A 13,811-nucleotide genomic window follows, 5' to 3' on the forward strand; every position below is an offset into this window, starting at 1 on the left:
TGAGACTTTGTGCGTATGTTGTGATACATAAAGTGTTGAAAGTTTGATTTCTGAAGGTTATATGCGTTAATATATGACATGTGTGGTATGATGGATTACTTGTTAAGTTATGTTTTGTGTTTAACTTTCAAAGGCGGGCTGATTAGTTGAAAGACTATAATCGTAGGTAGTATGGGGTTACTCGTGTAATTGTGTCAAGTTTAAGTGATTATCAAGGCAAACAGCTTTTCAGTCTTGACATTCAAACTTATAGTGTGGACAAATAACACATTGTAGTATAAACAGCAAATTTCATATTCTTTGAGTGTTACCTACGTAATATGTTGTATTTACAGTCCTGTGCAAGAGAGGAGTACTATGCCTGCATCCGGCGGTGATCCAGTGACTGCGGCTTTGCGCTTGTCTCTGACAGCCAGCCAAGGTTCCCAAGACAGCAGCAATCTAGATAAACGCCTGATAGCTTCAAATGCTCGAGTTTTATTGACTCGCATTGATTATGAACCTGCTGGAAATTGCTTGGGCAATGCCATCACTCAGCTTAAAAATAAATATATTGTTCTTAAGAGTCAAGATGCAATTAGGAATGGAGCAGAGACAGCTGCTCTATCTACAAATTCCACCATGCCAGGTAAACAATATATTAGGGTCTACCATTTTTTTGCCATATAGTAGCCTATCCTAGGGCAAATGGATGTAAGAAAGCGTCAGGTACGTCGTCGTCCTATTGCCGCAACTGCAGCTTCCCCTTCTCAATAACTTGTTATATTTTTTCTTTTCATTTTCATTCGTTATAGTAACAATTATAATCATTTATCGTGTTTGAGACAAGATTAAGATAAATAGAAAAAATGCTCTATTAAAACGCTCGGACTGATTACCTGGTTGAGTTTTCTTCAAGGATTCTCCCCCAGCTGTAAGGCGAATGTTAGGTAATGTAGCAAATAGTCCCAGGTCGCTATCACTTGTTCCACTGATGTGAGATGACCTCTCAGTTGATAAAGCGTCGTTAAATAACGGATTAAAAATGAACTACAATATAGCTGAAGAATTGCTTTAGACTTACGTGAACCAAAATAAAAAATGACTAGTAATGATTTTTAACTACGTAACCTACCGGACACCATTGTTTTGATATAGGCTATCTTAAATTAAAAATAAATTCGGAATGGTTACGTTCTGAAAAAATATACGAGGTTACAAGTGCATAATTAAGTAATGTTAGTTACTAGTTTTTGAACCTCTTTAAAAATAAATTCAGTTTTAATAAAATGTTTATGATATCTTATTTTTTTGTTCAGTAAATCTATTCATCTATGTAATTCATAACCAGTTTTAATTGGAGAAATATGTAAAATTACAGGTGAAAGCTATACCAGGTGATCCGTGTTGGCACACAAAGTAAAAGAAATCGTCAAACGTTTGACCTAATAGCATTGGACTCTAAACTTTCAATATGCTTTCTGTAAAAATTTTGCCTTTGCGACATATGATTATATCATTCTCACCCCCTTTCAATTCAAAATCCTTCATGTTTGTCAACCACAATTCGTATTTCATTTACACGACATTGAATATTTCTGCAGGTGGAAGTGCCATTAGATAAAAGTAGTGTCATGAAATTGTCTCATACTTTCTCAAAGTGGCCTTGTCTGAAGGGACCCATAAGTTCAACTTCGATCGGTTTTCATATAGCCTAATGCCAAACTTAATCTTACAATTGCAGCCTTCAGCAGTTAAGGAAACTATTATTTATGTTTACCATAAGTTAGATTAAGATAAGTAGCTTCAATTAAGACAAGAAACTTAATTTTTGTGATATTGTGGGATAGTCACGTCTGGCTTGAAACTAATGCCTTCACATATAAATGGAGTTGTTTACTGTGCACTCAGATATTTAAGATGAACTTACATTCTCTGGATTGCATACAAAACATATTTACTTATAATCCCAAGAAGTTAGATATTTCACTTCATTGTATAAGTTAGTTTAAATGCTCTGAAAAGAGAGAGAGAAAGCTAAAAGCTAAGTTTATATGAGTATACTGGTATTATGTTACCTGGACCACAGACTTGCCCAACACAACTTATAAATTGGGGAAATGCTGGGGATTGAACCTGGGTCCACAGGAAATCGAGTCCAGCACTCTAGCCAGTAGACCACTATGGCAGTCTATTTTAAATGTAAATTATTAAGTAATCCTAGCATCTAACATAGATGCTATCATACTTAACTTGAAGATTAGCCTACATTTTCATGGACTTGTTAGAAATTAAGTGTCACCTTTTTCTTTAATTTTTAGGTATGTATGTTAGTCAGCAGTCCGAAGACTTGTTGGAATCTCATAAGTGACACCAATAAGGCATCACACATGAGGCAGCTGAGCCAAGGAAATAATGGGGTGGGGTGGCCAGCTCCTTTCTCCCTTCATTAATTCATACATCGCGGAGAAGTTCACTTATGAGACTTGAGATGTATGCACCAATTGTTAAATGATGGCTGTCAAATAAAAAACCTACAACGTTTGTAGAAAATTTTAACCCTCTGATGGGTACTGGGGTCTTTTGAGATATCAGAGTTGTTCTGTAATGTGTAGTGAATGACGTATACATGTCTGGGTTACCAGTACCGGTATCCAAAATATCTCTTTTTTGATTGATTTTGTACATTCATTTCTCTAATTTAAAAATTTGTTCTCCTCTTGTCATAAATTGATGTGAAATTAAAAAATTCGTTTGTTGGACACTTGGTGCTTTTGAAGACCCCAATGGAAATACAATTTAATTTCTGGTTTGACTGTATAATAATTGTTATAATAGGTGGAAAAGGTGGTTGGTTGCCAGGGACAGAGATGCATGGAAGAGAGTTCTAAGGGAGGCCGAGGCTCAAATTGGGCTGTAGCGTCGATGATGATGATGATGATGATGATAGGTGGAAAAAAATATTGTAACAGATTGTGACGTATGTTCTTATGACTACAATGAAGTGATAATATACAAGATGAACTGTAAGTAATGTCATTAATTTCAGAGGGTTATATTTTTAGATATTTCAGACAAAAATGTTCAATTCAAATTTGTTCGTTTTTCCTTCCTTTTCTAGATAAAAATTGTTTTAGTATATGGAACATTTCGTAGAGTGTTTCGGGAAAGCCATTTATTGAATTCCCAATATGCTCAGTCAATTTAATGGAATAGTGTATTATGATAATAAATTATAGAAAGAATTTTAGTTTTCTCCTTTAAGTGTGCAGAAATTTGATCTGAACAAATGTAACTTTTCGTTCAGCAAAGGAATTTTACAATGTTACATTTGTTTGGATCGAATTTCTGCGTATTTGGAGGACAATACTAAAATTCTTTCAATCATAATTATAATTATCATTAATACACTGCTGTCTTAAATTGACTGAGCATATCGGAAATTAAATCAATTGCTTTTCCAAAACATGCTATGAAATGTTTCATATAAAACAATTTTTATCTCGAAAAGGTAGCAAAAACGAGCAAAATTGTATTACATTTTTTTGTTTGCAACATCTAACAGTATAACCTCCTGAAATTAATGATATTGCTCATGCTTCACTCTGTATAACCACAAGATTTCTTGTTAAAATTGCAGGGGCCCTGAAAGACTCCAAGTGTCCATCTATGTAACTTCTTCAACGTGTCCAGCAAAGAATAAAAATTAGCTTAATAAAATATTGTATTCTTATGGAAGATATTGTGATTTGTGATAATGATTTATATGCTTACTGGGTACAATGACGTAATAATATTTACCTATAAGACTTCTAGTGAAAAAACACACAAAGTCCTTAAAGACCCCCCCTCCCCCCAATGCTCATCTACATAACTTCTTCAATGTGTCTGAACGGACTGTTAACTTGCCTTCCAGCTGGATATTTGTTCACTAAACTTCACTGAAAATAATGATGATAATGGTGATGTTGCAACAACCCAAGTCCACACTAATAACAGAAACAGACTCAGTATGGTGAGTCCTCCTCTCGCTCTAATTACAGCGTCCATTCTATCATCTATGAAGTTCCACGCCATAGTGTCATGGTCCATGGCGTCATGCCTAGGACTCCGTTACAGAATGTGCACTGCTTCGAGTCCTCATGGTAAAGGAATTTTCTCATGAAATTTCGGCCATTGTGTAGGACTGGTGCCCATACAGCATTGTGATGAATTAGGGGAACTACAATAGGTAGGGTGACAGATTCACATAGATAAAAAAAGAGAACATAAAGTAATCTTCATCTTGCGATGTTTGGGTGACGTATATACGTCCGTTGATGTGACATATTAATGAATTAAATACTATTATAGTCACAATCATGCCATGGTATGAAAGAAAAATTTCACAACCTCGAGCGGGAATCGAACCTGCGACTTCCTGGTCTCCGGTCAGGTGCTCTACCACTGAGCTATCGAGTTCATCTCACGCCAAAGGCTCGGAATTAACTTCAAAAAGGAGGACAATGTTCGAAAAAAAGAGGACAGAAAATATGTAGCCTACTTAGATTTAGACTTATATATATATATATATATATATATATATATATATATATATATGTATATATATAGGCCTATATCATCATTTTACTGGCTATCTCAACTGAATTATAATTGATTGAATTAAATTAGCTCATAAATTATGTTATTACTTTATCTTACAGGTTTATCTAAATTTAAATAAACATTTACTAGTCGTTAAAACTTAATTGAAGAATATTGCTGGAGAATCTTTTAAGTGTAGTGTAAATATTCGTAATTTAAATATGTATTGTATTGATTAAGGGTGGTTGAGTGGAAGATAAGGCCTTATGGCCTTAACTCTGCCAGCGAAAATAAATCATTCTATTCTATTCTATTCTATTCTATAGCCTATTATACTTTAAATTACGTCATTATCTATTTTATTATAAAATATTTACAGTACAGATTTAGGTTTATATCATACTTAAAAGTATGTTAATATCTATTTTATTACAAAATAATTACGATAAAAACTTAATAATAATAATAATAATGATTTTACAGTTAGTTACAATATGAACATCATGAGAACTATGATATTAAAGAGGACAGAAAATATCTATATAGATTTAGGCTTAGGCCTATATTATACTTAAAATGATGTATCTATTTTATTACAGCATACTTATGATAAAACTTAATGATATAAAATTATTTTACAGTGAGCTACATATGAAAGCAACGACCGTAACAAGTAAGAGCAAAGAAAGTTATGACCGTTGGCAAAGAGTATATTCCGTCGATGCTGCTGCCACCTGCAGGCAAATTACTTGTAAAAGATGTCAAATCAGATAATTTCAAAATATCAGGCATACAAGTTACGAAAAGGAGGACATTTATTAATTTTTTAAAAATCCTCCCGGACCCTGGATAAAGGCCTGAAAAGGAGGACATGTCCGGACAAAAGAGGACGTCTGGTCACCCTAACAATAGGTAGCAAAATATTGTTACAGAACCAGTTATAACAGTTGGGGAGGGGGGCGGGGCTCATTGTCGTACCTCGTTCTGGTTGGATGTCGTTCATCTTTGCTGAAGCATGTGGACATGAGGTCAGCAGCCAATTGGTCGACCTTGGCCCTTCATGGGCTGTCATGCAACAGATTATTGTTATTATTTTATTCTGTCAGCTATGATTTTGATTGCGACTTCCGATGTCTCTGGGTTGATGTTATTCTTTTACTCCTGGAGTGCCACCTGCTGATCATGTAAAGTCTCTGGAACAGGATTACCACCTAGACATGTCTATCCAACCTGTTTCAGAGATGTGTCCTGTAGGATTTAAGTCGGGAGTGTGTGCTGGCCATTTGAGCTGAATCATTCCATGGTGTCAAGATTTTGCAACATGCACCACACAGCATATGGACGATCATTATCATCCAGGATTATAAATTGATCTTCAATAAATAAGCAAAACATGCGATGTAGCTGAGGATCTTGTTGTAGTGGTGAGCATAGAATGAACCCACCCTGTGCAGTCCTCCATGAAGATGCCAGCCCACACTTAAAAAGCCTCTGCAGAATGCCGTTCTCCCAGGAAATGTGCTCTCTACATGTTGGTTTCCTAATTATCTCCAGACTCTTTCCTTGTCATCTGGAGATTTCAAAGGAAGTTGCTGAACAATTCTCTCACTCACATTCACAACCTATACATATTACAGTTTGTTTATAGCCTTAAGTGCTGTAGTATGACCTGACTGAAAAGAAATCAGTCATCTCAGGCTGAAGTCTTCATTTTTTTTTGCCAGATCCAGGTTTTCTGCAGTAACTCCTGAGCTTCTTGGGACCATTTCATAGCTTCTTGCATATAACAGCAGTAGCATAATGGAGGTTACAGCCATTATCAATAAGGGCGACAGCCCTGGTAAGTCCTCAGATCTTGGAAGCACTGTCTTAATTGAACTTAAAGATGAAATGAAAAAAGCAACCATTTGCAAAGTATGTTATTAACTTTCAAGAGGAAGGGACAACACATTCAGTTCACTATTGTCAGTGCATTTCGAACTGGTGGATCAAGATCAAGCAATGCATTTTCCATGCTTGCTTACCCCATTCCTGGACCATTCTCCTCAACTAATATCAGCTGGGACAGCCGGGATTACAGTTCACAGTTCAGTTCAGTGACTTGTGCATGGTTTGTACGTGACCTTGACCCACCAATTCTAAATGGGCTGAATATAGGTTCATTCCAACAACAGTTAGGAACCCTCCGTAACTATTGTGAGCATGCACAGTACAGAAAAGACATTCTAGTATATTCCAAATCAGTTCTGAACCAGATACATGTACAATAGTCGGACATTTCAACAAACTTTTGACATGGGTCCTGAACGGTCAGAAATAGTCGGCAGATTGATGCATGTACTGGTGAGTACATGCGCATAAGCTCACCAACATCTCCTGGATACTGAAGAAAGACATCATTGAGGTTAAAATGGAAATTGTTAGTGCAGACGAATAATAAAACTAGAGATTTAATTTAAATTTTCGCCTAAAAGAAAGAGAATGAAAATTATTTAGATATTGTAATAGTTAATTACATTTTTAACATGCAACTTTCATTAAAAGTAGATGGAAGAATGCTGGGTTTTCAGTGAAAGACCTGTTCTTGGGCAGAACATTATGAATAAATGAAGGCAAAATGGGAAACTAGTTTTCTTTGGCGCCATTCACTGAAGTAGGAAGTTCAGGATTCAGTTCCTAGAGCTATACAAGATGTGGTTTTTCGTGGTTTTAGTCGGTATTAATACTCTCCTCCAGTGCGAAGCCATTCTAAAGATCCAAACTGATACACCAACATGGCTTGTAAATGACTACTGGGAAGCCAGAAGAAAAATTAACTCCAATTCTGCACAGCATTAGCAACTAACTAACTAGTCAGTATTAAATACAAGTGCCATGTTAATATTGCAGGTTACGATTCTATTGCTGCCTCTTAAATTCTTCATTTTCGTGAAAAACATGTGATTTCAACTGAACTTGGTTTTATACAGTGATTCTTTGTGATTACCAAGCATGCTGTATGAGCCATATGAGCAGCCATAAGAACAGTCCATTAAGTGATAAACTAAGTTTATCAGAATAAACTTTTACTTTTCGTATACCAATAATTAATTGTTACCTGAATGTATATGAACTCTTATCGTGTTCTCTTTCCTTATTTAGGTATAAACACAGCAGATAAGAATTGTTATCTCTGTGTCTATGGAAATTATTGGGTGTGAAATATTGAGTGACATAATTGAAAGATAATGAAAAACTTGTGCTTATTTAGATAGCAGTGCTAAAGAGTTATTTACACATAGTGGTGTTCATAAACTCTTATCTGATACTCAGTCGGGGAATGTTTTTGTTTTGATAATAGTTAATGTTTTTAATCAGATAATGTAACTGCAAATAAATATTTACTAAGAATTTAAAATATTTAGAGTGGTTTCAGTAATATTTTAAGATAAGCAGTATTATAGTATAATAGGTACATAATATTATGTAATTGACATGTATTTTATCAAATTTCGGGACAGAAATTACCCATTATTCATTTTGGTACCCCAGAAGACAAACTTTCAAAGTATTCATCATCCAAGCAATTGCTAATATGCAGTATAATGGTGTAGCCCTTCATTTACACTTTTGTCTGCTTCACTTGCATAAAATTTAACACAAAGCCACGCAAAAGTTCTTTCTTTTGCATCACAGTCATAGTCTTTGTTGTACTTTCATGTTTCTCTCAACATTGTAGCTTGGTTTCCATGGTTTTCCAGTTCTGTAATTATAATAATTATGATTACGTATGAGTTCTGTGTGTTATAATTAAGAATTTATATTGCTAATAAAAAACTATATAGTTGTTACTGGTTACACGCAAAAATTCTTTCTTTTGCGTCACAGTCATAGTCTTTGTTGTACTTTCATGTTTCTCTCAACATTGTAGCTTGGTTTCCATAATTTTCCAGTTCTGTAATTATAATAATTACGCTTGATACGGATTACGTATGAGTTCTGTGTGTTATAATTAAGAATTGCTATTGCTAATAAAAAAACTATATAGTTGTTACTGGTTATTGCAGTTATGACTGATAATAGCTGCGGTAAGTGTAAGTTATAGGCCTAAGTTAGTAACAATTGTTAATACATGATCATAAAAGCAATTTCTGTTCTGTGAGATGTGAGTTTGCTGTCTGAACGGGTTATAGTGAGATATCCAGTTGTTATGTTGAAAGTAGCATTTTTCCATAGTAGATTATTTGAAATTAGGTATTCAGATTTTATTCTTATCTGTAGGAAACAGGAAGAATACAAGTTAATGGTTTTTGAAAACAAAGTGTTGAGAAAACTTTTTGATCCAATTTTTTACCCACTTGAAAACAAGTGGAAAAGTCGACATAATAATGATATTCACAAACTTTATAATCAACTGTCAATTTTAGATGTAATACGGATCAAAAGATTAAATTGGACAGGACATGTTATACATATAAATGACTGCAGCAGCGCAAAACAAATATATATGAACACCTTTAACAACAGAAAGACACTGGGAAGATCTCGAAGTAGATGGAAAGATGAAATTAAGAAGGAATGCATGGAAATGGGGATTACCAACTGGGAGGAACTAGCAAAAGATAGAACAGAATGGAAGCATTTTGTGAAATCGACATGGAGTCGACATGCTCCATAATGTCCTTTGATTGATTGATTGATTGATTGATTGATTGATTGATTGATTGATTGGTTGGTTGATGTATTGATTGATGAAACAGACGCATAGGACGCACTCTTGAGTATTCTGTAGTATCGATTATGCATTGTATACTTTCGATTATTATTTCAAGTACCGGTATCCCATCTTAACAAAACTGAAAGCACACAAACATATATCATTTAATAAAAACAAATTAAGTTCATATTATTTTATCTTTGTTATATAATATAGTAACTAACATTGTAACATTAAACTTTCAGACAGTATAACATTGGTATTAATACAACAATTAAATTAAGTTTGTATTAGTCATCTTTATACCATACTGATTATCAGACTCAGTTGGATATTTATCTCCCTCACACTGGATGAGCCAAATGTCTTGTGTTTGCCCTGTGTTATTGTATTGTTATGTCAGGCCCTGATCTTAACCAGTATACATAGCATGAGATCCATAAGGGAAATTTGCGACGCAGCTGCGAGAGTAAGTGCCATTTAGTGATACAGAAATAAAACGTAAGTTACTGGCTTTCTTACTGAGCCATGAGGTTGCTTTTTGACAGGCAGCTTATTGGGTTTTGCTGGTTAGTTGTTTCCACTAAGCTGGCAACACTGTTCTTCTAGCACTTTGCATTGTCAGTATCCATTAATGAGTTGTCTGAACAGTATTGAGAAAGACGACAGCTTCTTCTAGTCAAGAATGAAACCTGAGTCTCTCTAATTATTTTATATTTAACGCACTGTTTCAGTGGTTGTGTATCCTCTGAAAAAACATTGCCAAAACATGTGTAAACACACATTATATGACTTCTTCTTCGGTACATATGTTTGAATGGGGAGAATGAGTTGTATTGTGTATAGGGTTGCCAACCTTTTTTTGAAGAAAATACGGGAGACTAAGGAACCAACAAAATTTCACATAGAAAATTGATAAATTAGTTATTCAGTTGAGTTACTAAAAACAACTTTATTCTACACTTCGACTGCTAGGCTTAAATTAAGAGTATTTTGAGACAGATTTTGTGTCATGTCATAGTTGAATTAGACTTCAGTTTGCAGCTCTGATTTGATTAGATATGTCGTGCTCCTGTTTCGAATATCTGTCCAACTATTGTTCATGAGATAAAACATTCTCTTTGTTTGAGCATTACTACTTAGTAAGCTTAGAACAAAACTCGCAAGTTTTTCCAAATTTATAACATTAACATGTTTTGATTTTAAACGGATGAGCACTAAAACCCTTCTAAAAAGGCTGCACATTTTAATGCCTGTCTTCAACAAAATTCATCATATAAATCATAATCATTTACGGCAAAATTAAATGTTTAGAATAAAAGTTTTTATGTTATGCAAAAATAAGGGGGGAAAATGCTCGAAGAGAAGAAAAATACAGGAGCCAGGAGCCTGTTAAAAATTATGGGCAAATACGGGAGATCCCTGGAAATACGGAAGGGTTGGCAACCCAACCCTAATTGTGTGTCTAACTTCTCCATCTTCTGCGAGACAAGGTTTAGGTCTTTAAGACCTGTTCTGAGGCTAAAATCTGGTCTGTCCATCTCCTTCATGATCAGCCCCTGCCTCTTCGTTCCCTTGGTTTACTCTGTATAATGTATGCTTGTCATGAATATCTTGAAGGTTTGTGCACGCGTTTTCTATGTATTTCCCTCTCCTTTCCCATATTTTCGTTAGTACAGCACCTTAGTAAGTAATACAATACACCTACAGATAAATCTGTATATTACATATGAAGAGCACACGAAAAGAACGTGCTTTGTCCACTTTTTTCAAAAATGAGTTATGCATGCTATGAGATGCAGGATTCCATGTAGTTTAAAGTTATTAATCGACCAATGTGATAATGTGAATAGTCGAAGTGCTACAAGAGATTTTAGATTTGGCGTACAGGGAAAGAATGTGCTAAGTCCTCTCACTACAGGGAAATAATGTCCTCTGTTTCTGTGATTTAATTTTTAGTTTCCTTACGGATTGGCATGCATGTTATAGCAGGAAGAAGGGAATTGGAGTAAAAATAATATTCCATTGTTTTTCATTATTGTTATAATGAGAAAATTCGTTCTTGCTCCATAAACTTTATGTACAAGTATAAATCTTTTTAGTTTGAGAAATTCAGTTTAGAAGTATAAGTGTTGTAAATTTGTCACTTAAATTTTAATATTATTATATTATTGAATGTTGAGTACTTCATCTGAGGATGGAACTCAGAGACCTTCGACTTCTAACAGTGTTAAGAAAAAGAAAATACGAGGGAGAATGACTGCAGTCATGAAGAAATTAAGGGTTCAATCACATGAAGTAGGAGAAGACTGCAACTGTTAAAGTGTTTCGAGGAAGTAAGTGCTGAAGAAAGATCAAGTATTATAAGGCAATTTAATTATTTAGAAAACTGGAATCAACAATCATTACATATGACTGGGCTCATTACAATAATTCCAGTTTATCGAAAGCGATCAGTCATTACAGCAATGGAAGGACCAATAAATTGTATCTCCCAGAAGCACTATCAGTGAAAAAGATGTATGAAATGTTCAAGAAAAAATACCAAAATTTAATAATTTCATATGAAACATACAGAATAATGTTGAACACCAAATTCAATATAGCATTTGGATATCCAAGGAGTGATACATGCATATGATAAGTACACAGCTGAGATGGAAGTGCTGAATGCAAGACTGACTGAAAATAATTTAGATGGCAACATGAAGAAACAAGTTTTGGAATAAATTAATAAGATCACCAGTAACAACAAGGTCCATAAACTCAAAGTTGAAATATTTTATACTAGAAAGAGGAATGCTCGTTTAAGAAGTCGGAAGTTTGAAGAAACAGAAGCAATTTTCATGGACTACGAAAAAATGTATGCTTACCGTACATTAGTATCAATTATGTCTATTAGTATTACAGAAGGCAATTATCTGTTTACTCTTTCAATATTCATCAAATTTCAGATGAAACTTCAGTGTTTTTTAGTTGTACTGAAGATAATGGTAGAAAAGGAGCCAATGAAGTCGTATCCTTTTTAAATCACTTTGTGACAGGAATAATGGACAACAAAGCGGATATCTTGAAAATTTTTGTGATTCATGTTCAGGCCAGAGCAAGAATTATATTGTTCTGAAGTATCTTATCTTGTGAACGAATTGAAACTTAGGCTATGAACAGAATGAAACAGTCGTTTATGGAATGTAATAAAATATAGGACTAACTAATACAAAAGCAGTAGCAGAACTTCCAATGGGTTGGGTGCGGATCATGGTACAAGCTCGAAGTAAACCTACGCCTTTTGATGTTGTGGTGTTCAATCAAGATATGATGGGAAGTTGGGAGTCATTTCTGCAGAAGAAATATTTGAGGAAATATTCATTTCTTACAAGGCCCATCAGAGGGGTAATCATCACAAAAGAACACCCTCACCTCATTCAACATCGTGATATGTGTAATGGAACTAGGATTTCATCGGTGGTGAGAGCTTCACTGCAATTTCGAGAGCAGCAATCTGAAGAATACCCATGTCCTGCTTACAGAGGCAAAACACAAATTATTTTGAATAATTTATTTTATATTCTCTAATAATTTAAATATCGATAACATTATTTCTAACAAAGAAACTTCTCTGGTAATATCGAAGGAAAAGTATTAGGACCTCCAGATTTTGAAGGAATTTCGTGGACACGAAGATAGAGTGTTTTACACAAACCTTCCACACTAGACTGGGCTGTGCATTTTGGGTCAAAAGTGATTTTTATTGTTATTAGGTCCTGTGCAGTTTGGAACAAAAGTGATCATTGTTATTATTATTATTATTATTATTATTATTATTATTATTATTATTATTATTAGGCTCTGTGCACTTTGAGTCAAAAGTGAGCATTATTATTATTATTATTATTATTATTATTATTATTATTATTATTATTTTTATTATTATTATTATGTCCTGTGCATTTTGGGACAAAATTGCACAAAAGTGAACTTTATTATTATTATTATTATTATTATTATTATTATTATTATTATTATTATTATTATTATTATTATTTGGCTTTGTGCATTTTGGGACAAAAGTGATTTTTATTATTATTAGTTCATGTGTATTTTGAGCCAAAAGTGATCTTTATTATTATTATACCTTGTGTGTTTTGGGACAGAATTGATCTTGTTTTATTCTTATGAGGCCTTGCGCATTTTGTGACAAAAGTGATCTTTATTATTATTATTATTATTATTATTATTATTATTATTATTATTATTATTATGCCCCACTCCACTTCATTACAGAAAAAGTTAAAAAAGGAAAGAGAAAATGATTAACGTTATGTTATCATTTAAAGGTTTGTCAATCCCGTGATTTTGAAATTCTGAATATTAATTCAAAATTTCTATACACACAATACGCACAAACAGACATACAAACACGTTTCCGGGAGAAAACAGCTTTACTTGTAATATTTAATCTAAAATTAATTCCTCCGTACATAAGAAGCACGTTTTTTCCCTGTAACTTATGACATTACTTTACGTAAATGTCAATAAAACTACAATTTTC

At 33.9% G+C, this 13,811-nt stretch overlaps 1 protein-coding gene across 1 annotated transcript in view; it reads left to right on the forward strand.

Moving 5' to 3' along the window:
• scny (ubiquitin specific peptidase 36) overlaps positions 1 to 13,811 on the forward strand; it is a 74,240-nt gene that overhangs the window by 255 nt on the left and 60,174 nt on the right. Inside the window, exon 2 of the mRNA XM_069845285.1 lies at positions 336 to 628. Coding sequence (XP_069701386.1) covers positions 358 to 628 — 271 coding nt within the window. The 5' untranslated portion in view covers positions 336 to 357. The remainder of the gene's footprint in view (positions 1 to 335; positions 629 to 13,811) is intronic.

Source organism: Periplaneta americana, chromosome 14 (genome assembly GCF_040183065.1).
Source record: "Periplaneta americana isolate PAMFEO1 chromosome 14, P.americana_PAMFEO1_priV1, whole genome shotgun sequence".
In the NCBI taxonomy this organism is placed as follows: domain Eukaryota; kingdom Metazoa; phylum Arthropoda; class Insecta; order Blattodea; family Blattidae; genus Periplaneta; species Periplaneta americana.